Source organism: Contarinia nasturtii, unplaced genomic scaffold (genome assembly GCF_009176525.2).
Source record: "Contarinia nasturtii isolate CC-2019 unplaced genomic scaffold, AAFC_CNas_1.1 Cnas_scaffold_129, whole genome shotgun sequence".
NCBI classification, from domain to species: domain Eukaryota; kingdom Metazoa; phylum Arthropoda; class Insecta; order Diptera; family Cecidomyiidae; genus Contarinia; species Contarinia nasturtii.
The window spans coordinates 11,139,790-11,167,538 of NW_022197486.1; the positions used below are offsets into that span (position 1 = coordinate 11,139,790).

The window sequence follows — 27,749 nt, forward strand, 5'->3', positions numbered from 1 at the left end:
TTTTTTTTTTTTTTTTTTTTGGAAGTCACTTCTTGAGGCGAAAATCCCTAGCAAATCGGAAGAATTTTCTCAGCCAAACAAAGTGAAGAGCTAAAAAAAAAAAGGTCTTCACTTTTTTCGTGAAAAACCCTAGCAAATTCGAATAATTTTCGCGAAAAAATTTTTCTCATCCAAATCACATGGGGGGGTTAACCCCCCCCCCCCCTTCGCACATTACTGATATTGAGGTAAAGGCAATCTGAAAAATCAATAAATAATAAAGTTCAATGTTATGTTTTTGTTAAATCATTCCTATTACATTAGAAGTATATTTAATTGTTTCATATAAAATGACTGAACCTTCGCTCTGATTCGATTTAAGTCCAGGAAAAGAGGAGGATGCAATTACAAGACAGGATTGCCGATACTCATTTGTTGTCACAAGAGGTTCAGACCATTGTCTCACCGGACGGGGCACCTATTCGAAATCAAAACCTTCAAATCCACTTTACTTTATTCATTAGTTTTATTCACTTTACCCGAAATCTTAGCTTTCCAATCGGCGGTTGGGCATAGGGAATGCCCTTGAACGAAATATAAGGAACTTTATTGACAAATGTCTTTTGCGGAACGCCAACAATTGGACCGCTACATGTATTCACTTTTAAATAATCACAACTTACAATGGCAATGAACTGCCATAAAAACATTAAATTTAACATTTTGAAAGGCATAAAGTAAAATTTGAGGATGAAAACCCGTGTTTTGAAGACTGTCACTTCAATAACTGAACAAGTCAATTTAAATTGGCCACCTTATATAACACCTACACCGACTCTTTTGAATCGGATAAATACCTTACGTAACGAGTGTAATATGGTCATTATTTAGACAGTTGCGAGTTTCAAACAATTTGATAAACAGATAGAATACAAATATAAATTAGAAAAAGATAGAGTTAATATATATGTGCAAAAACCATTTAAAGCCACAGATGTATCCGGATTTTGTGTTTAATGAAATGCTCTCTCGTAGAAAAATAAACAAGAAAAAAGAATGACGAAAACCAAATTTGTACAAATTTTATCCGAGAAATTATTTACAAATGTCTTATTATATTGAATTTGTTTTGAGAGTAAACATAAATTAATACACTTAATTAAGATGTATTTAAATCAAATATTTACACGAATCTCGGTTTTATATACTTGATAGTTGAATCGAAATAGTAAAGGTTCCGTACATGGATGTCATTTATAATTTGGGTTTTTGAATCTTGGTCAAAATAAATTTGGACGGTTACTGGGTCATTTGAATTGTGTCTAACTTTAATAATTCACAAATAAAACTTGTAGTTTCAAACTACGACATTTTCGTAGACTTTTCTCATTTTCAAGTCTTGATTGGTTTTAATCGGAACTTGTAAATACCCAAGTAGGAATTACAGTAGAATTCAAAACATTTTTAATATCACAACGTAAATTGCAAGTGCACGTTTTAAACTAAACCAATTTTTTTTTTTTTTTTAATAAATGAATATCTGTAATAAAAGTGATCAAGCGTTTCATGTATATAGTACGTGTGATAATGCTGAAATCATGTACAAAACGTCAACCATGCGCCCGCTATAAAATGTGTATATTAAAAGTAGTAATGGGTTTAGTTGGGCAGAACGTTTCACGTGGCTAGCTACAAGAAGAGCAAATATGAATCACAAGGTTACACTCTTGAATTGGCCTGAAATGTGCGTAAATTAGATATTCATTTAAAATAATCACCAACATGCACAAGAATTCATGATACCGATCTATCGTAATGGCCATCTTTTGCAGGTTCATCCTTCATAAAGCAAACGAACGGCCTGAAAAATTATTTCCAAATCTTTGTGAGAGAAGTTAAAAGAAATATCTGTAGTGTGTGATAAAACTGAGCTTGTGTTAATTGGTCAGCTACAATGAAATGTTTGTCATGTATACATTAATGTGTGAGCTATTTACTGGACCATAATAAAAAAAGAGAATAGAATGCTTTTATGCTATTTATGGATTCATAAATCAGAAAGTGGCAGCGTGCGGTGGAGTGTATCTTTTTGCAACATCACATCAACACAAAGAATTATTTTGAGAGTGAGAGAGAGAGAGTGGCAATTAAATAGCCACAAATAATTTGCCATCATCATCGTCAATAATGAATGAGAGCAAACACACAGTCCATTTTGTGAAATCAGTGTACCACTGCACATCGTTTCGATAAAAATAAAGCCGATTTTTATTTGGTTACGTCCGTTATAAGCTTTGGATGCTTTTTTTCTCTTTCTTTCTCTCTCTCTTTCACTCTCATTCGATGAGCTTTCAAAACAATCTGTCGCTTATTATCAAATACGGGTTATAGTGCCACTTTTTTGGGGAAAAAAATTATCAAACACGTTAGATGGCGTTAGTTTAAATGTAAATTTCTATGTACATACGGTGGCGCCGCCCTACACCAAAAATTACTGAACTATAGAGTAAGGTACTATTGCTTATTATATCCATATATCCTTTGAATGAATATTCATGCGGTGAAAGTGAGTGCTGTGGCTGAATGTAAAATGTGGACTCAATTAAAATGTATACACCATATTATATATAAAGGAAGAAATCCGCAATGAAAATGTTATTCAACAATATCAAAAAGTCATAAAAAAATCACAAACACAACGCAAAAATGCAACGCCAAACCAAAAAAAAAACATCTCACCACAATTACAATTTATTAAAAAGCATTAATGGCGTTGTGTCATACATTTCAATTTACATCAATGCACTCTAAACAAAAGCTTAGACCGTCACAGCGCCACACATATGGATAAAAAGTGCGGTTAGCAGCAAACGCACAAAAAATTGCGTTCAATGACACGACATTTTATGGATTAGCATTTGGTTTGACCACGAGAAGGATATGAAAAAAAAAGTATTATCCAAACACAGTATTTGTGTGTACACTAATTGGCGTCGCACATGGATTCAATTTCAAGAGAAATCTCTCGTCGATAGAGTAAAAATACCAACAGAAAAAAATTGTATTTTTTACGTGGGATAATTAAAATCCACAACGCTTTGATCTCTTTGAAATATTCATTTCACACATAATCACAAAACTCGTGAATCCATTTACCGTCGCGCCAAATGTGAAATGCATTTTTACCACTCTCAAAAACAACTCAAAGAGGTCGGACGAAAAGAGTTTTTTTTTTTAATTTCATCTTCACCTCTTATTTTGTTTTATTTACTAAAAAAAATCAGCAAAGTTGGCATTTCGACCCGATAACATGCTTTTCGCATAATCCATTCATTTTGGTCAGGCAAGTCATTCCGTTCGTTTTCTATTGTGTGGCAAGTGAATGGCGAGTTCATGTCGTCGGTTGCCGCATTAAATCAATTGGACAACAGCATAAGCAACCCGACAACCACGACAACGATGAAGAAGGAAATACAACACGCCCGACAAAATCAAACATCAAGTCATTTTAAACGAAACATACACAAAAAAAGAGAGAAGAAAACAGCAACAATAATGAAGACGACGCACAACATATAATTTTCACCCAAGCCCAAAGATGAATTGATGTGCATTGACTCGGCCGTGTAATGAGTGAGTGAGTTCATAATCACATTAGACCGAATTACCATGTAGCGCACTGTATGCAAATAAACACCGTATTCATAAAACATTTAGCTATATACACACATACACAAGATAAATATGAAAGGATACGCAAATGTCACGGATAGTTTGGGATGTTATGACCAAATATGGCATTTATTGATAATCATAGACTCACTGATGCCCAGAGCCGAAGTGATACTCATTCTAACCGTTAAGAATCCGCATCTCGACTTGTATAGTTGTTATGATTTGAAAGTCGGTTTGTCGACATGCATCTCTGTAAAATACAAACAATCAAGATGAAGTCATTTGTTCAGCGCAAAAATAATTCATCTTTTCTTTGCAAACAGCATGACAGCAAACTCAATTCGGTTGTTCTTTGTTTTGTAAGTTATTCATGTATTGTCAGCATTCAAATGTAGTCATTTTTTCGAATGATATGGCAAATTTTAAGTAAGAAGTATTCAATTTTGAATGTTAGAAAAACGAAAATGTATTGCTCATCATTTTATTTAGTATTGTGTCAATATTAACACGTTGTAATTATCTGTTATGTTGTAAAGGAGTCATTTTTATACGAATTTTAATTAAGCCATGACATTCCCGAAAATCAAAGGTGTGGAAGTTATCATACGTTTGACTATACAATTCGTTACAAGTCGTGCTTACATTTAGAAAATATAAATTTACTTGTTAAGCTAGAGAGAACGCATTCGATGATGCAAATACATGTTTACCGTTTATATTAATTCATTTAAACGCATTTTTTCCAAAGTGGACGAGTATGAGGCGTGCCTTTATCCCAAACAGAAAGAAAACCACTATATCTGATGATGAATTCGTGTAGTACGGCTCGTAATATGTGTCTAAAAGTAATTTTCTACAATTTGTTGTTACTTTGGTTCCAATAGGCAATTCATGTGCATTTATGTTAATAATAAATATTTGCTCGTTGGTTTCGAATCAATCGCATGGTCTGTCATGTCTTACATATCAAAAGAATCTTAATTGAATGAAAAATAAATAAAGAGAAACGGGTTTAATCATTTTGTTTTCTCTCTCTCTCTCCCTCTCTCTATACTTTATCCCGCGCACTTTGTATAAAATGTGTAATCAACTCTTCTCCCGTGAGCTGCATCTAATTTCTACGCTGTTTTTTCTCTGCATTTTGCAAAAGACGAATGAAAAAAAAAAAACGCCGCACGCTGCGCCGGCACTGAAAGAAAAAACGCTCCTCCTGATAGTCACCTTAAGTGTAGTAAATTGAAATCATATTTTTGCAGCTTTGGTTTGTATTTGTCCGACACGACATTGACGTGCGATAATTTCATCTTGGCCGCTCAACCTTTTTTTTCTCCTCCTCCTTCTCTCTTCTACTCTCCATTTCCACTCTTCGAGTATGCATTAAGTGCCCATTTGCAGCGAAATAAATTTTCGCTAAAAATTTATTACGATTATATGAAAAAAAAGAGTGCTTCAAGTGCATAAGATGTGTAATGAGAAAGAGAAAGAGAGAAAATCGGCATCATTTTTTTTTTCGTTGAGGAGTGCACACGTCAACGCAACAGAACCGTGTGATGATGCAAGAACACTTACTCTGTATACTCCTAAAGAAGTGGGAATATCTCGCTATCATTCCATGCTGGTTATTAACTTATTAATTTTTTATTAACTCGCTGAAATGCTGTTGAGCTTGCACACACTGTACTGACTGAGTGTGAGATTTTTTGCGCTTATTATACCAATTATGCATTAGTTGTCTGTGTATTTTTTTATTTTATTCGTCGTCATCTTCATCTTCGTCGTTTTTCCGGCACAGTTAAGAGATTTCAGAGAGTCAGTGCTAAAAGAATGTCTCGCATCAAAATGCAACAAAAATTAAACACGTTTCGGCTCAGATATTCGTGCTGTGCGCTGACAAAGTGCAATCGTTTGTGGCCAACACGAGACACACTAATGCATGTTATACATGTAATATGTTTTAGTTTTAAAATCTACACTTGTTATTGGCCATTTTTTTTTTTGTCATTTTCGAATTAATGAGAAAAATGTAATGATGTTGGATGAATTATATTTTTGAGTATCGTTTCAGCTGCTTTAAAATTGCATCAATTGTGCTTTTAAATTAAATCTGAAACAAGAGACACAGCAATCATAATATGAATAAATTAAAAAGAAAACCAATTACCAGCACTTTGGAGAATGAGAAGCATCTCTCGTGAATGTACTTCAATTTTTTTTATCAACGCAATTTGCATGAGCAAAGAATCACTGCAAAATGATCTCAATTATCATAAAATTAATTTAAAAAACAAGCCGTTTTTGATGGAATTATTCCAATGAAAAAAAAAGACAATGTCTCCATTAAAAAAAGACACTGTAAAAGCAGAGAGTGGTCACCAGAGTTCGCTTCACCAACACTCATCTAAAAACTTTGGCAAAAAAAAAATCAATTGGCGACCACAACAAACAACCAGTATATAGTTAAGTGCGGAAAACCGGCCATCAGTCGTTCGAGATCATTGTCAAATTCAATGAAGTCCAAAAACACAAATGTACAGATGGGGTTTTTCTGTCGCATTAAAAAACACATACAGGGAGACATAGACACTCATGCTAATTGACAAATCAAAATTGGGGAATTGTAGCTACCATTTGTCATTTACATTGTTTGAATTGGAATTGTGTGTGCGTGTGGGCATCAAGCACCCTTTAACATTTGTTTTACAACACGAGTTAGTTTGATGCTGTAGTTCTATTGTATGTGCGGTTTATTTATGCATCATATCACAATAAATTGACGCTTCAACTAATTTTTCACATTCGGACTTGATTGGATTGCGTTTACTTTCATTTTCATTTCTGTTAAATGGATGCGCCAATGTTATACCATTTGAATGGAAAATATGTGCTCAGTCTGAAAACCGCTGTAACCACAAATAATAAAACTTTTGCAAAATAAAATGTGAACACGAGAAGCAATTTTTTGAAATGGCCGACCAAAATCGTGTTCACCAATTTGATATTCAAATGTAATAAAACGGATTGGGTTGATATCTATGTGTGTAAATTTAAGTCCGTCCGTTGTTATTTACTCAATGCGTTCATGCGTTGCCATTTATTTTTCTCAACCACACTCAATCAGTCGCTCGAACTTTTGCATTTCAAATCCTTGACTGTGATTTAAAGATACCCATTTATGTACGTCGTTAGAATGCGTCTCAACCACATCATGTATGGGCATAACATTTAAATTCGCCCAAAATGCAAACGAGACCACAGTTTTTTTTGCTGCTGCGTTGAGTACGCACGTGTAAGCTCTTTGCAACACACGCGCTCTCTGCCGAAAATCATTTGTTTTTTTGTTTCGTTCACTTAAAGAATCAATTAATAATGAGCGCTGAACAAAGAACAATCGAAAAAAGAATGAGATTGCGAGAGAAAGTGAACACACGTCTTTTTTTTGTTCTCGTTCTTTCAAATGCAGCTCAAACATTCGATTTATACTTTTCATTGACACAATGTGCAACTAAAATCCATCATTTACATAAGACTGATTGCATTTTCAAATGGGTTTCGACACAACATCACTTATTATACCCAGATATTCTTCATTGGATATCGCATTTTTATGATGATGAGACGAATTACACACACATCCATTGAAACAATGCACGCATACCAGTGCGAAAGGAGAACAAAAAAACGTGCATACGCTTTCTGAAAATAAATTGCAAAGAGAAAACAAAGTGGGATGCTCGTGTGATTTATGCTGAAGGTAAAAGAGTCTCTTGCTCTCTCAAGTATGTGCTCAAGTGAAAATACGACGAGAAAAGAGAGAGAGATGGGAGGGAGAGCTCATAGTAGCACTTTAAAAATAATGCTCAAGAACCATCATCAGTATGGATTTAAAGTGATGCCAAACACTAAATCTTTTGATGATTTTCAATTGTTGATTTTTGAAACGGATTTTCATGCAAAACTGATATTATTATATAAAACACACGAAATATAATCCCATTTATGTTCTACCAAATCGGGTAACTTTTTTTCTTCGTTTGTTGTGTTTTGCTTACAAATTGGGTTTCCTTTGCAATTGCAGAATATTTTTTGTTTGCCAATTTACAAAGCAGGTTTCACTTTCTTTTGTCCCAAAACATTTGGAATTTGCTACTAATGGTAGAAATCTCATTCTTATATATTTCGTTTACATTGATATATTGAAGCAAATGTTTTCTAGAATAGACGAAAATTTTCAAAAATATCATCGTTTGAAATACTGGAAATCAAGATGATTCTCGTTTCCCATAAAAACAAATGAGAATACCAACATTTCATTAAAAAAAATTCAACTAATTGATAAACATCATTCATTAACGAAAAAATGCTGAAATTTGATACCATTTATGCTAATTTTTGCCAACTGAAAATTGAGGTGCTGTGCACAGTATTCAAGTAATTTATAATCAGACTAATTTTGATTGCATATACAAATTGCTGAAGCGGATTTTTTTGTAAATTAATATCGTATACAGTTTTGTGTGGTAGATTTCGTCATTGTGTCATGAACGAAGGAAAAACAATCAATTTTTCAAGCGGCCAGTTGAACGCATACGATATTTTTTATCGATTGGTTCGTCAACTGAGATGGAACTAAGCCGGAATATTCGCTTTTTTGGAATGCATATTTAATATGATGCTTGCTTGTAAGACATTTGCTTAAGAAAATCGTCTTCGATTTTGTTGCCCAGGCCAAGAGATACGTTGTATGCATGTTCAATGGCATGTTAGAATGTTTCATTTAAATTCAGTGCCGTTTTGCGTCGACATCGTTCAAAATGAAAATATTAATTTGTTGCAATTCGCCTAATTATGTAAATTGTAACGATTAGCGTGTGCTATTTTATGTTCGGTATTTTTCAGTCCATCCTTTCTTGCAATTTTACAAACGAAAAAAAGTTGTTTCTCTCATTCGCTCATTTCCTTTCTCTCTCTCTCTCTCTCTCTCTCTCTCTCTCTCTCTCTCTCTCTCTCTCTCTCTCTTTCTTGGCTGTTCTTTCGTGCCTTCGATATTTTAAATCTTCAAGGCGACGGCTCAACATGCACACATCGACGAAAAGAATAAAGCGCTTGCGTTCGCTGTTAGTTTTCGTTTCGTTTGCACTCAATTGTGTTCGCCTATTTCCAATAATTTATTCATGGCATTCCATTCTTCTGAAAATCCGTTTATTCAGTTATGCACGTGGAAGTTCTTGTTTTAATTCTTAATAGCCACAGCGGCTGTGTGTATTTTTCGACATTGTGTCCGAACGACAGTCCCGTGTGTATGTGTGTACCTGTGTATATAGCATGTAATTTTCATTTTTTATAATCACCACCTAAAAAACTCTAACAAAACTTTGAAAAGTGCTACTTATTTTTATGGATTTAATTAAGCAGCAGCAACAGTCCATTTTATGACGCTGTGCGCCCGTAGCAAATGAACCACCAATTTTGGCAAGCGTTCGTCAATGCGACAATGTAAACCCAAGAGCATATGAATCGGCGGAAAATGTTGAAAAACGAAAATGAAGAAGAATATAAATTGAATCATTGTGAAAAATCTTTGTTGTCGAGCAAAACAATTCCAATGCATTAAAACATTTTTGCTATTGAACAATTATCGCAAATAAAAAAAGAACGAAAATGTTTGCAAGTCAAAGTATATAACAACCGGAAAATAACAAAACACGTTAAAACGATAAATAGAATTGAGTGAAGTCTTCGTTTTATATTACTTCTCGAATGGATTGAATAGAAAATGAGATATGAAAATGAAATAAAATGCGCCTCAACAACAAATATCGAACAAAATGAGAAATTCGACACAAAAAAAAAACAGGAAAATGAATTAATCATAAGCGATAAAATAGCCATAAACTTTTACCGGCGTCAACAATGTAATATACTCGATTCGTTTCATCGACAGAGGATATATGTATGCATAAAGAGTCTCTTTTGGTGTTGAACTTATCGTTATGCGAATGATTTTTTATATTAAGTCTCTCATTCAATGGTAATACCCCCTTTAACTCTCTTTCTCCGAACGGCACGCAAAGAAAATTCAAAGTCATTAAAAGTTTCTGTGTATGTTGAGACTTAGTTGGCATGGTTTTTGGTCGAGGGTTGTTGTCGTTCAATCGTTTTGCATTGTCGTCATTCTCTGTCTCCCTTTCTGGCCGCTTAAATGAAAGCAAATCGAATTAGATGTGATCGCATATTATGCGAAAAAGTATTAATTTGGCTGTTGGCACTTTGCCGTTCGAACCAACCACGGACATACAAATACAAACGCCCACTGCCCATAATTTTGGTGTTGTTCTTGTTGTGGTTGTGTTCCATAACTTTGATATAGCCCAATAAATCGAATCGAAGCGACCAAAATTTGCATTAAACGATTTTTTTTTGTTCTACATCGGACGCAATCAACAAACGCCAACGTGAAAATGCATTTTAATATTTATTACGGAATGATTCGTAAAGAGAAAAAAGACTAAACAAAAAATCTCGACCGATTTTTGCAATTGCATTTATTTAAATGCGTTGTGCTCAGGGAATTCGTTAACGAAGAATTCACACGGTGGAAAAATCCTCAATTTTCGATCGGCAGACTTCATTCGAGTTTTCGTTTCGGCATGAGCGATGTGTCTGTGCACGCAAGCAAGAAAGAGTGAAAAAAAGAGAAAAAGATAGTGCAGTGGCATGAGATGTTAAATGCTAATTTTTTAGACAACCATTAACACCATTAACGCATTGGGAGCATCATTCCTTTATCGTTTTTCATTTACGTGTGCATTGTACACGGTATGAAAAGTGGGATACACACACACACACACTCTCTTTCGCTATCGAATCGAATTTACATCTGCAGACACGAAGTTTTAAGCGAAGGCGAAACCAGAAAATAAAAAGGAAAATAGTTGTAGAGTAACGAATCGAAGCACTTCTTATCTTAATGAACGATGCATCGGGACAGATAAACATATGCACGCAAATGAAGACTCAGAGAGAACAAAGAAATGAATTAGAAATAAATTAAATTGCGAGCGGTTTTTTGAGCATCGAAACCTCATTCAATATGCATGCAGACAAACACAACCAAATCGAATCGAAATGGAATTGATAATGAATTAAAATGCACATTTTTCAAGATCAATGAATAAAACATTGGAAATGCGTTTGGATCTTTGCACTGATAAAATTCCAACAGAGAGAGTGAGAGAGAGAGAGAGATCATATAGCAAATTATCTCGAACACGAGCATCGAGCGCTGAAAAAAAAAACAATCCTCCTGCACACAGTGATGCAAAGCATTAATTATACATTTACAGTTTATTTAAATTACAAAATTTAATGCTATAGTTTTTTTTCGAGAGCATTTCACGGGTTCCGATTTAAGTCGGTTTACGGTATCATCTAGTGAAGAGAGCAACAAAAAAATAGATGATTGGACGCGACTCTAGCCGCTGACCTCGTACAAATGACGGCTTTTGTGTTTTTCATGTTGTTTACGAAATCCACGAGGAAACAAAAACGGTATTTAAAAAAAGAGTGTGTAATTCGAAACAAGTGAGCACTTAAAATGATATGCCTATAACGAGCAAAAGAAGCCGCAATGGTCATCAGTCATTAGTCATTTAGTTTTCGTATGCGTCGGTTCGTCGGTATAGTTTTTTTTTGTGTATTTTCTTCAATTCTATCTCTCGTTTGCGGTGACGCGTAGTAATTAGCCAGAGAACAAAATGTAAACGGTAGTAGACCCACATTTTCTGTGTCTGTTTTTTTTCACTCGTTTTCGAAGAAAATCCTTTGCAAGAAGAAAATTTTGTTATTGGATAATGTGTATTATTGTCGCCATCGAAAGGCGCGTGTGCGTGTTGCGGTCACTGTTTGTACCAGATGCATTTAAGTGATTTTTCGGACAGCTGCTACGGCTGCGGCTGCTGCTACTTGAACGAGTGTGGTTATTCAGTGCAGTAATTAAGTCAAATTGAGCCCGAACAATTTTTGAACCACGGCCAATTTTCAATTGTTCAGTCCGAAATGCGGAAACAATTAAGTTATTGGACGATATGTTACCGCTCAACACAAACTCCAAATGCACCACTTCTAACAAGGAGAGGAAATGAGATAAACGACCCAAACTGAGAGAAACAGAAACCAAAAGAATAAAACTAATTCTGCACTCAGCTCGAATGCAGTGGCATGAGCGAAAAGATGTGCGAAAGAGAGAAATGAATAGAATGGGAAATAGAAATAATTCATTGAAGAATAATATAGATCGAATTATGTATATAACATGATTATGCAATATTTTTGTGCATTTGAACGTTTCGCATACGCATATATAGGCAAATTAATTACCACAAATTTAGCAAATCGAATTGTAATTGGACACACAATATTATAGCATCAATGAGTGAACGAATGAATTTGAATGTGTGTATCGAATAGCAATTTGTAAAAAACCTTGAATTTAAAACGCCCCCTTGTACACACAAACACTAATTTCATCGGAAATGGGATCGTTTGCAACATGTGTTGATCGATTGTATTGTGCATGTTTTGTGCATACGTACTCACACACACACACACTCGCGCGTATTTGAGAGATTCAACGATATGAAAAATGATAAATGAATGGTCATTGAAATTAAGAACCGAAACAAATGATGGAATACAAACGACATTAATAATCTCAAGTATAAAAATTAGAGACACGTGAGAGACGCACATGAAAATTAATTTGAATTTCTTTTTATTCCATTTTAAATACTGCGTAGGCCAATAAATTATATCACCCTGTCATTTAATGCAATGCCTGCGTTGGTTGACTTAATCACATTTTTAATGTCCCTCTTATTACCATTTCATCGTCATTTGTCCAGTTTCTCGAATTGTCGTCTTCTCACACAGCGACGCATACACACGTCTATGCAGATGCCGATGTGAATTCCTTTGTTGTTAGATGACGTCCATGGTACATCATTCTTTAGTGAAAGTAGTTTTTTTTTTCTTTTTGCTCCTTTTGGTTTGGTCCCGAACAAAAAATGTGTCATTTGAAAAAAAAAAAAATCGTCAAATTGATGCGGTGCCGCACTCTCGTTTGTCATTTCCCTTTCACAGATTTCCTTTGAATCGAACGACAACATAACGAAAATGAGAAGAATTTGTTCAATCATCGTTTTTAAAAATGAAAAGAAGAAGAAAGAAACAACTACGTTTGATGTACATATGTTTTTTGGACTCATAATCTTGTCGTTGCCTACTTAACCGCTGTGAATGTGGTTTTTGATGAATGTAGTCGGTAAGCAACGACACATCGGAATGAAACGAGAGAGAGAGAGAGAGAGAGAGAGAGAGAGAGAGAATGATAAAAAGAGCAAAGAGAAACGAAAGTAACAAACGACACTAATCATTATTACCAAGTCATATTAAACTAAAATACATGATATGATGCGAAACGGGTTAGTACACCACATGATGAATGTGAGTGCGTCCAATTGAATGAATGAGTGAATGAGATGGAAAAGCCAAAGAAATTCAAAAATAAAACCGAACAAATAACCAAAAACTCCCCAAGAGACATATGACATAATTTGACAATTTGATGGAGAGACAGGCAACGCATCCCATATTCCCGGGGACACAAACACATACTCACATACACCGACACCGACATTCGCAGACATTGAGTGGAGAATGCGATTAGACCGCAGCTCAAAGAAACAGATGACAACATGACAAAATGATACAATGAAATGTGTATAATTTCATTTAGTGAAAAAAAAATATTCATTGTAATAATCATAATTGCATTTGTCATTTTTTTGCCTTTTTTTTTCAAACGAAATCCAACGAGAAGGAAATTCATGTGTTTAAAATGTTTCGAACGGAAGAATGAACGGCGTAAACAAATTATGAGCGCACAGTATGACAATAACAAGATGAGGACCGCATGTCGGTTTATGAATCAAAATATACACAAAACGAACCGGCTGTGATTCAAATGCAACATTTCATCTTCGCTCATTCACTGTTTTACCACCAAAAATTGACAAATTTTATTTTGACGTTTATTTTTCTCTTTTTCGTTCGTTGAACAAACAAGCATGATTCTTGGAAATAAATCTGTGATTTTGTCGTCATGTCGCCGCGATAGAGACGGAAAAACCGAATGAATGAAAACAAATATTCATTTTGTATTAAGTATCAATTTTAACGTTCACACGCATTAAACAGGTCGCCCGTAGCGTAAAAATGCACTTATTTACTGATGTTCATTGCTTTTTGACGATAACGTGATCTCATTATGCAAAAGACACTCGACTCTTTTATCATTTTTGTTTTCTTCTCTTTTTTATTCACTTGAGATGTCTCACCTTTTGGTTTTATTCTGTCGACCTGTTTCATTTGTTTGTTTGTTTTTTTTTTTCACTTCGGCTCATACCATTTTCGCAATCAGTTCATACTGATTACTTTGGCATATTTAACGCCAATTACAATAGATTATGCCTATGTAATTATCTGTAACACGATCTATAAACGATAACTTGAACGCATAAGTGAAACAAATGAGCATCGAATGGCGTCTGAAATCCCGTCTTAAGTTTTTTTTTTATTTTTCTCTTCTCTTCAACTTCAATTATCGCTGGATTTACTATACACAGTCATTGTCGTGAAACTATTATATATTTAATTTTTTTTTCTTCACTCTGTGTGTCTTCGTGGTGTGTGCCTAAATGAAAGGCACGCATGACATTTAATCCAGTTAACAATTTCATCGATCAATACGAATCGGTGGTTTGTTTTTTCGTTCAGTCTTTTACTTCTTCAGAACAGTAATAACAATAAATAAACGCCAGCCCAATTACCTGTCAATGCTCATTGTGCGCGCAAAAATTCATCGCACAATGAATTGTCTGTGTTGGCTCGTTTTCATTTCAATCCAACACAAAATATGTATTAAAAGAATGTATTCGGCTGCGCCCAATAACAGGAAGAAAAAAAACCGTAAAATGATTGATTTTTTGTTATGTGTAATGAACACATGAGTCGAATCTCTATCGAAAGAATTGTTGAATCTAATTGATCACTTGTTTGGTATGTTTTTATTGTTTGGTAAAGAGAACCAACGAGTAAAAGAGCAATTTTATGCTTTAAATGAGTACCATGTCTGGTAAGCTTCCCACTTATCCCGTCTCTGTATACAAATTGAATATTAATCGTGAAAGTACCAGCGTCGTTCTGTTTTTTTTTTTAAATATATCGATGACAGGCAACGTAACATATCGACATCATAGCATACACAGGGCGCGCGCAAACAGCACCAATCAACAGTGAAAAAAAAAACTCGAACTCTTTTATTTAATGACTTTTTATTTCAGCACACATTTCCACAGTCTACACACTGACATCGAACAGACAACAATCGAACAGAATAGGCCAAAGAGAATAATTTTCATGAAAATGTTCGATTCCTCTTTCTCTCTCTCTCTCTCAATGAATCGATCTCACATAATGTATACAACATACATGATATTATGGCCATAAATCTGTTTGGTACATGAGCACGATTCCACTTTATGAAAAAAAATATACAAATGGGATATATTGATTCGCCAGATGACGACGATATATTTATATGTGAGTTCACGTACCATGTATTGAGTTAAGGCTTTGGGTGTCGAAAAGTTGAAGAATGATTGCAAAAATACAAAAAAAAGAAGAAAAATAGAAAACACCTCGAATAAAATGGATAATGTGAATAAAAAAAAAATAACGTTAAAATAATTGCGATTGTGGTGATGAAGAAAATGTATCAACTGTTGTTGTATCGGCTGTTGTATCGAAAACGTGTTAGCAATTCAGTGTCAATGTGATTAGGAAACGAGCTCAACAGTGAAAATGCGCTAAAATGGTGTGCCGGCTGCGAGTGAACAAATGTGGTCACGCTCGCGCGCGAGATAGTTGCATGCAAAAAAAAAGGTAAAAAAGCCCGCAAATACCACAAAAGTCACATCGCACCTACCATTTTAATGCTATTTACTAAAGTAAAACCCATGATAAAAAGCACTTTTGTCTCGATAATATAGGTGCGCACACTCACGCAATTATGTTCAGTCTGTGTGCATTTTGCTCTACTCTCCGTCTGAATTTATCTAGAGAAAGAGAGCTCTGTCTATCGTTTGCCGTTTGGCAACCATTTAACTCTCATTTCGTCGAGAAAAATTAATAAATGGCAATTTAATCCTGTAATAGATTATCCTGGTTATTTGATTAAAGTCATAAACAAGCATTATCATTTTACAAAATTTATATATATAGATGTATGCGCTAGTTTTATGTAATGCACTCGCATATTTTGTGAGTATAACTAGGCTTAATGCTCTCTTCGTTGACAATGTTTTTGCCATGCAGTTTATTTTTGTTTTCTGGCCTCTCTCAAACCACCGATAGATAGATAGCGAGTGAAAGAAAGAGAGTTTTATGTCGGGCTCATAAATAATATTAAACGTTTGAATGTGTCGCTCCCTTCACTCTTACTGGCCCATTTGCGTTTATGCGAAAATCATAATCTTGAAACGTTATACTGATTGAGAGCGAGTTTGTGAGAAAGAGACAGCGTAAGAGAACATCCAAAAAAAGGAAGAGACACTAAAATTGTTTGCGAAATATTTCATTGTGTCGGAGACTTTTCATCTCGAAACGGGCCGAGACTATCCCATCGATGCAAGCAAGTACATACACACATCATTAAATTACGTTAGGCTCATGCAATATTATTATCATCTGACAAGAGCCGAGCGAACGAAAGCAAAACCATTTGAGCGAACGATGTGTAATTGAGAAGAGGATAGTAAGTGAATGAGCATAGCCAATAAATTGGTGCAGCAGTTGATGCGTACATGTATTTTAAAATTTATATACACTTCGGCGACAAAATGTTTTGTGTATTTTAATAATCGTATTATTTAAGCGAAATTTGAGAGAGCGACACACACACAAAAACGGTTCGTTTAGTGTTTTTTTACTCCTTCGTAATCATATCGAACAGGAATTTGTGTGCACTAAACAATGTGTATCTGTATGTGCGTGCGCGCACTCTTTATACACACCTTTATCTCTTTTTGTCTCTCTGTGTAGCACATATGAAATTTTCGTTTAGCGCATATTCAATCCAAACATTACATACTTTGTATGCAAAGCGCATAGTTTGCTTGATCAAATTAACGTTTAAAATTCAAAGCACAACTGAAGGAGAGAATGAAGACAAAATGCAGAAAAAAAGAGAGAGAAAAAATACATATACGCTGCACTATATATGCTCATCGACGTGCTGGCACAATGAAAAATATAAAGTGCTGCTGCAAAAGGTAACTGATTCCATTTCGTTGTTAGTGGCCAGTGTGTATTATAGTTTCTGTACAAACAAAACATAATCTCCTCCAAGTTACATTGATTATCTCGACTGTACTGGCAACTCTCGTCCGACGATGTTTAAATTGCATCAATGATACCGACTTTCAACTCGACGTTGGTTATTCTACATTTGATGAACATTATAAAAATGAAAAAAAGCACATACACATACAAACGAACATGTTTATTAAAGTGAAGTTATGGTAGAAAGTACCACATAGTTGAAACACTGTATACATTGTACAATATTAGTTTAAATCGAAATATAGGACAGTGAAACATTTGTTACCGCACACCAATCAAGATTGGCCGAATTTCACCGAATATCCCCATTGCCTTCCTGTACTAAAATGAATGCGCATTGATGGCCGGGTCAATATTTGAAATTTATTTCGTTCGTGTCATAAATTGTACACCGTTGAAAGTGACAAAATATTGATTTCCTTCGCAGCTCTTTCGCTCTCGAAAAACTAATTTTATGTCGCCGGTTTTATATACGACAGTTTGTGCCATTCATTACTGTAAGGGATGCTAATCAATGCATCGTTTGGCATACTGCATTTAAAATTCAACGGTGCGCGTGGTTTACCAGAAAACTGGTGCTACTTCACCACCGCCATCGTTGTAGTCGTCATCGAGAGACATTGTTCCGTTTGGCATGTGCCATATGACACCCGTATAAGTTGTTTTATAGCATTTGCAATGCAAAAACTTTGGCCAATATGCTTCAACACCCAGACATGCATACAACGCATACACATAAGGTAACTAACAAAAGTCATCTAATTGAATAAGACATGCATCGATGCACTTTATAATGTGAGTTTCTATTAAAATTAATAAACAATGGCCACGAAATAAGAACATCTATGCCATTGTATCGGTCGATAAGCAGAATGTACTTATAGCCGGCTAACGGTTGAAGTGACGATGTTACCGCCACTGCTGCTGTTGCATTCACGACTATGACAAAAGTGCCACAAAGTTTTGCAATTAAATTATGCGAAAACGGTTTTGCGCCAAAGATTCGACAGTGTTCGTTGGGAATTCGGATCTTTTCTCTCATTTTTTTCCTTTTACTCACGTGTGTTGTTTTAACACAGCATAGCACACAAGCGAGTGAATTTCAAATGCCATTGAAATTAGTTTCGGCTCGCGTTCTCATGCAAGCGAAAAAATGAAAGCCCACAAAAAATATCAAGATGAGATTTCTCATACTGGAAAATCAAGAAAATGAACGATTAAAACGAGGAGATTGCAAAATCGTAATTAATGTGTTTTAAGACCTCATAAAAGTCACACATTTGCCATTGCTATTTGATGCCGGTGCACATACTGGCACACACGCTCACATAGAGCAGTGATATAAACATGAATCCAACGCATATATATCTTCTTCGTGTGTCAAAATAAAGAATGAGAAAAAACGAGATTTGTGCACGGAAATTGAGTCAGACGGACGACTTGAAATGAAATGAGCAAAAATGAAAACACATAGAACGCACACACACACACACTCTCACAAAAAAATTGAAACGAACGGCAATAACGAAACGATTTAAAATTTAATGCTCATGTCATTTTGTGCCATTGTCGGTGGTGGTGGGGAGGGGGGGGATAGTGAATCGATTGCAACAGCAGCAGCTACAGCAGAAAAAAAATCGAATCAGCAAAACAAAACACTAAAAAAGTCAAATAAGAAAAATAGAACTGAATCGAATTGCACAGAAACGAATGGGAAAAAATTACTTGTAAACGATAGAGCGCACACGAAGAGATGATGATGAAGAAGAAACAACAACTCTCGTGCAATACCCGGCGTCTGCATTGTGTGTGCATTTGCAATGTCTAATCGACGAGTAGGAGAGAAATTATCGACGCCTTGAAAATCAATTTGTTCCATTCAATTTATTTGCAAAACGTAATCGCAAGCCAACGTACAAGCATGCCAGCCAGCCACCATACAAACGAATATACTTCGTTCGCACCTATTGGGGTTGGTTCATGTTTCATCGATTTTTGCGTCTCTTGCAATTTAACCCCATAATAAAATCGTAATACACACACACACACAAGTGTGGGAGAAAGATTCCGAACACTGAACTGAGGTTGATAATAACTTTCACCATTCCGTTTGGATCATTAAATAACAGTTAAAATAGTTTTGCAATAAATGAAATGCTTCGCTTGTAAAACTAACTCTAGAGATTGAGTTTTTTTTCTTGCGTTGCTTCGTCCTTTTATATCATTTTTTTTTTTTTTTTTTTTCATTTCGAATTGACGGCAATAATTTGAAACGCGCACGAAAATGCATTTATCGATGAGATGGAATTAGAGGTTTTGCCCGAATCGAAATGGTCAAATCAATCTTTCAAATCGAATATAGTAGTTTTTCAGTCACTTTTGTTCGATCGAATGAAATAAAAGTTTGCACACTTTTATAAACACCAAAGAAATCAATAGAATTGAATGGAAACGTAAAATAAATTTGAAGAAGATGATGATGAAAAAAGCGTGAGGAATTTGTGGTTGAATGATCTATATAGTCCACTTGTGATTGAAGTGCCTTGATTCTTATATTAATCTATAAACTATAAGGTATTTATTGCAGTTTCTCAACCCCGTGCTGCTCATTGTCGTCGCCACTCGTCCAATTCAATTGAATTTTTTTTTTCTCAAGTCCACTCAATACTTCATTCGCCAGCCACTTAATCTTTTATGTCAATTTTATTTCAAAAAATTATCGCACAGTGTCGAAAATTTAATGCAACAAACTAAAATCCATATATATCCGAAACGCGAGCGCATTGTGAAAGAGCAGGGAAATAACCAATCTTGTTAAAAAGGCATCGAACACGAACAAAAGAGTGGAGAGTGCGCTTGCAATTGATTTTCGAATAAATTTATTTACACATATTTCAACACGTTCCACCATCCCACTCATTCTCGCGCGCATCATACTACGTTTTGTGCAAAAGCGTGCGATTTATGCACGATCAATACATATGTTATTTATGGACGAACAACGCGACTAAACTGTGTGTATTTGTTGATAAATCCTTTGTCCAATTTAAGATAAGTTTCTGTTGATGTTGTTGTCGTTTCTTTTTTTTCTTCTTCAAACTCACTCTATACTCTTTTATTTCGTCCCTTGCATTTTCTCATCTTTCGAACATTTTTTTTTTTCGCTGCACTTATTGTGCAAGCATTTATCATCATGTTGCACGATTTGTTCAACATGTAGGCAATTATGGTGTGTGTTAACACCAAGAGCAAGATCGAGAAGAAATACGCGCATAAACATGGCAATACATTGAACAAAATTCATTTTAACGAATTATGGCATCGTAATTTTTAGAAACTTTTGTTTTATTAGTTTCAAATGTAATCGGATAATTTTCATCGCAATGAACACAATGAAATTCTAATTTAGAAATAAAAAAATAAAATGAACTGGAAAATAATTTCCAATCAATATTCATAGCCTTTTATACTTGAATCGTTTGCAATGGAAAATGGATAGACAGAATAAAAAGAAGCGGCATAAAACGGTTTGTCTCGAACGAAAGTTTGTAAAATGCATTCATTTGAGTTTAATTTGTGCGCTTATCTTGTTCAATGTCTCCCCCAAATGTATAATTGCCAAATGAAACAGTTGAATGAACTTAAATCCAGTTAAATAGTTGTGATTCGTTGCGTTGAAATATGGTCGTACTGATGTGCAATCTATACTAGCAATCTACTGAAATTGCAACAACTGAATGTGATTTTTCACACAAAAAATCGATTCTTTTTCCAGAATTGTTATATTCAACTGAACTTTTGTAGTCCGTTCTCTTTCTTGCATTCAAGTGTCCACGACGAATTGATCGAGAATTCCCGGAAGAAATTGTACAAACTCCCGATGAATATAAACAACATCTAAAATCATCCTTTGCAAATGTAACTTGTGTATAAATGTGTATGTGTCGTTTGAAATCATCGAAGGTGATTTTATACATCCGTTTCCATTTAGTGTGGAAGAAAATAGTTTTCTCGGGCCATGTCTGCATGAATACTTTAGCCAATTGGAAACGGCAATGGATCCGAATTGCAGACGAAAAAAAATATGAAAACGAAGTTGAAATGAAGAGGGACAAACTCCAAAATACATTAAAACCGGAATGAAAAGATTGGAGAATAAAAATTGGAAGGGAGAATAGGAAGTGTCCTTCAAAAAAAAAAGTTGGAAAAATATATATATTCGTTTTTCAAGTCCAAGAGCAAGCTAGCCAATTGATGCCGAAAATAAGCATCCAAACATGTGCAATGTATATAGTTTGGAATCATAGTGAACGGGAAAAATCAAAGAATTGCATTAAATGTAAAAACGCTTGTTTCATCGACAGATGTTGAAATAAAGGCACAGACAAACAACTGAACAACACAGACGATGGTCGTGATTTTCGTACTTTGTGGAAATCAGCATGTCTGGCACCAGACACACACACACAAACATTATAAAAAAAGAATCGAACTAATTCGACATGTACGCTCCATCGACACAAATAATCCAGAGATGTGTGGAAAGACCAAGGCTCAGAGACTACAGCAAGGAAGCGAATGGGCGTTGATGTGTGCATGAGAATAACTAAAAGGTGTCGATTTATATTATTACTGCAAACAAGCAATAACGCATTTTTATGCTCAAAAAATCTAGCAAGCGTGAAATTGCCTAGATTTTCGAGAGCACCAACAACACCACCGCCATCATCATCATCAGACACCATCTTTCGTTTGCATGTTCAGCGACACGATAGTCAAATTATGAGCGCTTCACTCAATCTCATGCATACACACAAACACATCATCCACATATAACTAAAGACGGAACGACAAAAAATAACTCGTTAAACTAAAAAGCGAATGTGAACGAGAAATAAAATGAAAATAAAATCGAAAAAAAGACAAAATGAGTAAAAAGTTTATGTCGAAAAATGCGATATATCTCGATTCTGACACTAAACACACACACACATACACATACTCACACGTATCAAATGTTTTATCGATGATGATATTGGTGCGCGCACAGAAGGTCGAACAAGCGCTTTTCTTCCAACAAAATCCGATAAAATCATCGACGAAAAACTAATAGAGTTGTCGGTACATATTCTTCTCCTTTTTTATTATTACTTTCTTCTTTTTGCTTATTTTTTTTATCTTTTTCACTCAGTGATTCACTCATTCGATATGTTCATTGTTCAACTACAATCTTGTTTTCTGTCAATGCAAACGTTGCACACAAGTGGCTGTATTAAAGTGCACATTTACAAACAGATAATATAGTAGTTGAAACGAAGTGCGAAAACGTTTATCAATACTTCGTTAAGTTTGTGCAAAAGTGTAATTTTTCATTTTCTCACCGAGCCCGATAGCATCGACGACGATGGAAAATGTGAATGTGAGAAGGGCCATTCAAAAGCGTTCATCATTGTTCATACTCAAACATTACATTGCAAAAGGTGACGCTGGAAAACGTATTAATGACCAATAAGGCAAGTGGGATTGAGATTTGTTGAGTGCAGTGTGACTCCCTCGCTGCGGATAAAAGTGCATATTTCACACAATTTGTGGTCTTGCTAAACTTTCGTCAGGCCGAGAAGAAGATGATGACGATGATGACAACAAACACTAACGATCACTGCAACAAAAGCGCATTCACACAACAAAATTGACTGCATTTCATAACTATGATGATACAATCGTTGCAACACGAGAAAGCAATATTTATGACACATTCCAAACTATCAACAACACTTTTCCGTTTGCTACCGTGTGCGTATTCCCATTCGTATTCGAGGGTTCATGGTTGTATTTTCTACGTGTCAGCGTAAAAAAAGGCCACGACGAAGACGGAGACGACAATGGCAACGACACATATTTTTCATTCTGTCTTTCATTTTGGTGCACTGCATATTTCACCAAAAAAAAAAAAAAACAATTCTAAAAAGAAATAACTTCATTGTTTGGTGTGCTAGCGTATGTGTTCGGTGCTAAACAAACAATATAAATTCGTGTGGGGAGCATCGCACAATATCAAATGTTGTTGGTCGTTTTGTATTTGCTGCAACCGCATCGTGTGCACTACTCTATACACTTTTGAATGCTTTACTTCTCAAAGTTCATATTTCAAATTGGATTTTAAAAGTTTTTGACAATAAAAGCATTTATTTTCGAATAGATTTCATTTTCAGTTTTGGATGCGCTCGAGTTTTTGATTCTTTTTCATTCTTACTCTTTCTCGCCTTCCACAGCGTGTGCGTGTATGTGCTTGTGCTATGGAGACCATATGGATATGGAACTTGTACGCGAACAATTCGTTATATATTTTTTTCACTTTAAATTTAATAAATGCAACTTGATCACATACCTTCTCTTTTTTTAGCGTTGATTTTATTGTTTGTTATTTGTCCTTATGACTGATACATGAGAACTTTTAAATTGACTAAATTTTCCGATTCGCATTGACACTTTTCGTCATGGAAAGAAATGCACTATCCCCGAATTGATCGGTGGCAGTGACAAAAATATAAACAACCATCAATGCAATCGTATACAAAGAAAAAGTGAATTGATAAAGTTCGGATTGGCATTTGATAAAGTTCAACAATTTTTGTTTGGTGAAAGCGTGCAACACATACAACATATTGTAGCAATGCGATTGTAAACAACAATTTTCAAATTGCACACAGACCAAACATTTGATATATATTCAATTGTGTTTATCAATTCGAATGTTTGAACATGACTGGTTTCGTTCAACTTTTATTTTTATTCATCATGATCAAAATGTTATAAGACATTTAAATATTTGAACGAGCAATGAATACCATGCACTAAAGTCAAATGCAATTAGAATCATACGTTAGCTTGACACGGTGGCTAGTTGAACGCAATCGATAAAAAAATAAATAAGCGAAAAACATTCCAACGACCCACAAATGCACCCATCAAATGCTCATAAACTATCGAATTTTATTTAATGAGATAACATACATTAAAGTGGTGTAGTCAATGCTTTTTAAACGTATATTTAATGATTTATATCATTACCAATTTGCCGCAAAAATTTCCAAGTAATAAAAACGTAATACGCAGTCTACTTCGAAACACAAATAAACATGGAACTATATGAAGTGCAAACATTTTTTCTTTACAACAATTTTCAGGTGTGTACACAACGAAATGAATATTCATTTCGGCTTTATTGCAAATTTACACGCCAATTCAATTGTTTAGTAAAGCACACATTAAAAAAAAATATTATTTAAAAGTAACTAGAAATTATCTATGCAATTTTCATTTGCCACCTAGTTGTGGTTTATGCAACCAACTTGTTTGGACCACATCCTATTTTGAACGATGCCTTTAACAACATCTTATTCTCATGAAAATAATTAAAAAGAATTATAATTTAATCACGTATATCTTTCTTTATTTACAGGTTTTCACATTGTGCTGACACGCAGGTACATACTCTTTCCCAAATTGCGGGATAAATTGAATAAAATAAATAAATTATGAAAAAATGCTACTGAATAATAACATCCAAAACTAAGGCAAATGTTTATATTTACGAGCTTAATCGATAGATTCGTTCATTGTTTTGCACGTATATATCAATTTTATATCGCGAGAAAAACATTGCTCAGCTGTTGTTTTAACAGCTTGAGTGCTTCAAGTCATCGCCGAAATATCAGTCTCAAGTGAAACGCAAATATTGTTTACATCATTATTGTTTTGACAAAATTCAATATTTTTCCCGTCGATATTTCGGATCTGAATGTTTCTCTTTTAACTGTATATAACTTATTTGAAATTTGAAGACTTTTAGGATACGCTGATTTCATTATAAAATAAATTGAATCTATAAAAGAAAAGTTTGAGTCTTCATATGAGGATTTGTTCAAACACCACTGGCCAATAACTAAGATTACATTATTCAAGTGTGCCCTGAATAAAACATTCGATGATACTAATTTTACACATTCGATCGGCAATTTCAAGTTGTTATACAGTTCAAAGTTTAAAGTAGTACACATTGAATAGTGTAGTGTGACCATTTAATTAAAATTAATTATGTAACTCACTTGACCTTATCTACTCAGTAGATTCCAATGTCACTTTCGCTCCAACTTCAACCATAAGTGTCTTGTTGAGGTTTGTCCTGTTTTCTTTGCTGTAACTTGTTAACATTCTGGAGCAAATTAGAGCAAAATTACCGATTGGTTGTAGAAACCACGTGTAAAATTTCAATTTTATTGGCGTATTTATTGGACGATTAAGACGAAAAGCTTAATTATTATGTGACTGAACAAGATTAAAATAAAATTTGAAGTCACACATTTTGTCAAATAAATTAAAGTCCGTATTTATACTTATAACTTTTCGTGTAAGCCATGCTTCTCGTTTTTACTAGATATTATACCAAATTCGTTGTTTGACACATTGTTTGACACGTCGTTCGATTGCTTTGACGCAATTTGGCGATATAATAGAAATATATCGTGGATACATTGAAAATGTATACATTTCAATAATTTGAAGGTATTTTTTAGCGAAGTACAATCATTTTTAGTTTTGAAAATAGCATTGTTTTTATTTCCATAGTATTTATTCAGCTTCCCAAGATATAAATCATATTCATTACATCAACACGGATCTATTGAAATTAATTTACTTAAGGATTATGAACTAAGGTTCAAATTTTCACTGGCATTAAGAACTCGATGAGTAGTTATGCATGCTTTTTGGTGGTTCTTTAAAAAGTGCCTTCATATAAATCATAAGTGTGTGCAGGTCATAACAAACTAGACTTATACTTTTTTGTTTCGCAGGATCAGTGGACCTGAGATAATTTGAAATCATTACCCATTGAAAATATAATTCAACGCAGGATTTAACTTACGACTGATCGTAGAGATTTTTCAACGTTCGTACAAAACTTCGAATTCTCAAATTATCGCTGAAAAAAACAAATAGCGACTAAATAATGGTATCTGCTTTCAAAACGAAAAACTTACTTTTCAAAATCTTGATAGCCTTGTTTGGTGTTATGGGCTCTTTCAAACGATTCTCCAAGTGCATTTATTTCGTTGCAAATGTTATTTAGATCACTGTCAGTGAAATAATAAAAAAAAAACAAAATCTATTGAATCAGCTTCGTTTGGATGAAAAAAATGAGAATTATCTCACTCGAATTCACCAGGCAATAATCCTCTGTTCAATACAATACTTTTATTCTCCTGAGCAGCTCCTCTGAGCTCTAAGAAAGCTATATCAGGCTTAGCAGAGCATCTAAATCATGGAGTTCAAATAGCATTAATAGCATAATCAAATTGATATTCGGATTAACTTACGATTTCACAAAATTCAGAAAACATTGTGTTATTCCTTCGGCTATTTCCAGCTCTGTAGGGGATGCGAAGACATGAGGCAACTTTATTTTCTGATAAAATGCAGGCTCTGGACATACATCGGGAAGCGCTACTGGCATTGAAAAATGATAATATTTTTATTCACGAAACACATTTTTCCTTTTTATATGATGAACCAAATCACAAGCTTCTTATATTCATAACTAGTATTTCATATTCACTTTCAAAGCCAATTGCCTTACCACTTTTGCTGGTACTGCCTCTAGTAAAGAGTCCAAAAAACTTTGATTTCTTTTTGTGTTTGTTTTTACTATTATTTTCACCTCCTCCTGCCATGATTGTGGGCACCTTTGTAAACAAAGAAATTATCGGACAAATGTTAAAATCGTTTCTATAAAATAACTTACCGATGCAACGACCAACACACAAAGTATAGTCAAAAGCTTCATTTTTTTTTACTTGCAAACAATAAAATTTGTCAAATAAAGTTTAATCGAATTGAAACAATTGAGCTTATTTTCAGGAGCGATTCACAAATGTAATGATCGAAATGTTAATTGAAGTCGATATTTATACGTACGGTTCTTATATTAGAATATTTCCAAAGGATCGAGTACTATCTGTCAAAATATTTCCCCCTATGCCAAGCGAAATTAATTCGATATACGGCGCTGATGTAAATGTCACTCTGTCATTTCACAATAATACTTTTTTGGCTTGACAATATATAAGCTCTTCATTTAAAATGCATACACATTCATAATTATTGAATCGTTGAAAAAAATATGTCATAAAATATTTTTCTAACATTTTTCATTAAAAAATTTATTAAAATTTTTTTTTTATAAAAAAATTAATTTGTTTATAAATTACAATAATTTCAACAAAAAATGTTTCATCGATTAAATAAGAATCCAATGTAAATAGTAATGACAATGCGACACCTACCGTAAAAATGCAAAAAGAAACTTAGTTGGTCTCCATTGTAGCATTTTGGTCCGCCATGACAGCATCTTCGTTTTACTTGACCAATCACAGAGAAGCAAAACGAAGATGCTGTTATGGCGGACCAAAATGTTACAATTCCCAATAAGTTTCCTTTTCTATATTAACGGTGGGTGTCGCATTGGTATTACTTTTTACATTAGATTCTTGTTCAATCTATGGAAAAAAAATTGAAATTATTGTTATTTTTAAACAAGCGTTCAGGATCGCATACATTTATGCGATACATTGAATGAT

The 27,749-nt window shown here is 34.4% G+C and overlaps 3 protein-coding genes across 6 annotated transcripts in view; 1 reads left to right on the forward strand and 2 right to left on the reverse strand.

Moving 5' to 3' along the window:
- Positions 1–716, reverse strand: part of LOC116349433 (juvenile hormone esterase-like) — a 6,616-nt gene extending 5,900 nt beyond the window's left edge. The window contains exons 1-3 of the mRNA XM_031780847.1: positions 519–716; positions 340–457; positions 218–238 (exon numbers count right to left, since the gene is read on the reverse strand). Coding sequence (XP_031636707.1) covers positions 218–238; positions 340–457; positions 519–713 — 334 coding nt within the window. The 5' untranslated portion in view covers positions 714–716. The remainder of the gene's footprint in view (positions 1–217; positions 239–339; positions 458–518) is intronic.
- The window catches only part of LOC116345424 (protein slit), a 312,643-nt gene that overhangs the window by 102,087 nt on the left and 182,807 nt on the right, over positions 1–27,749 (forward strand). For all 3 annotated transcript variants that reach the window (XM_031774763.1, XM_031774784.1, XM_031774773.1), the window contains one exon: positions 24,575–24,599. The gene's annotated coding sequence lies outside the window, so the exon portion shown is untranslated. The remainder of the gene's footprint in view (positions 1–24,574; positions 24,600–27,749) is intronic.
- On the reverse strand, positions 25,702–27,179 carry LOC116345457. 2 transcript variants are annotated; one of them, XM_031774863.1, is made up of 8 exons: positions 27,088–27,179; positions 26,915–26,965; positions 26,750–26,855; positions 26,490–26,619; positions 26,326–26,427; positions 26,154–26,246; positions 26,039–26,095; positions 25,702–25,978 (listed from the first exon to the last, which is right to left on the reverse strand). In XM_031774863.1, exons 2-8 carry the CDS (start codon positions 26,954–26,956, stop codon positions 25,849–25,851), a joined length of 660 nt encoding a protein of 219 aa, XP_031630723.1. In that variant the 5' UTR covers positions 26,957–26,965; positions 27,088–27,179; the 3' UTR covers positions 25,702–25,848. The 2 variants fall into 2 exon arrangements, with proteins under 2 accessions (XP_031630723.1, XP_031630732.1); XM_031774872.1 differs by lacking the exon at positions 27,088–27,179 and having other exon boundaries at positions 26,490–26,616; positions 26,915–27,050.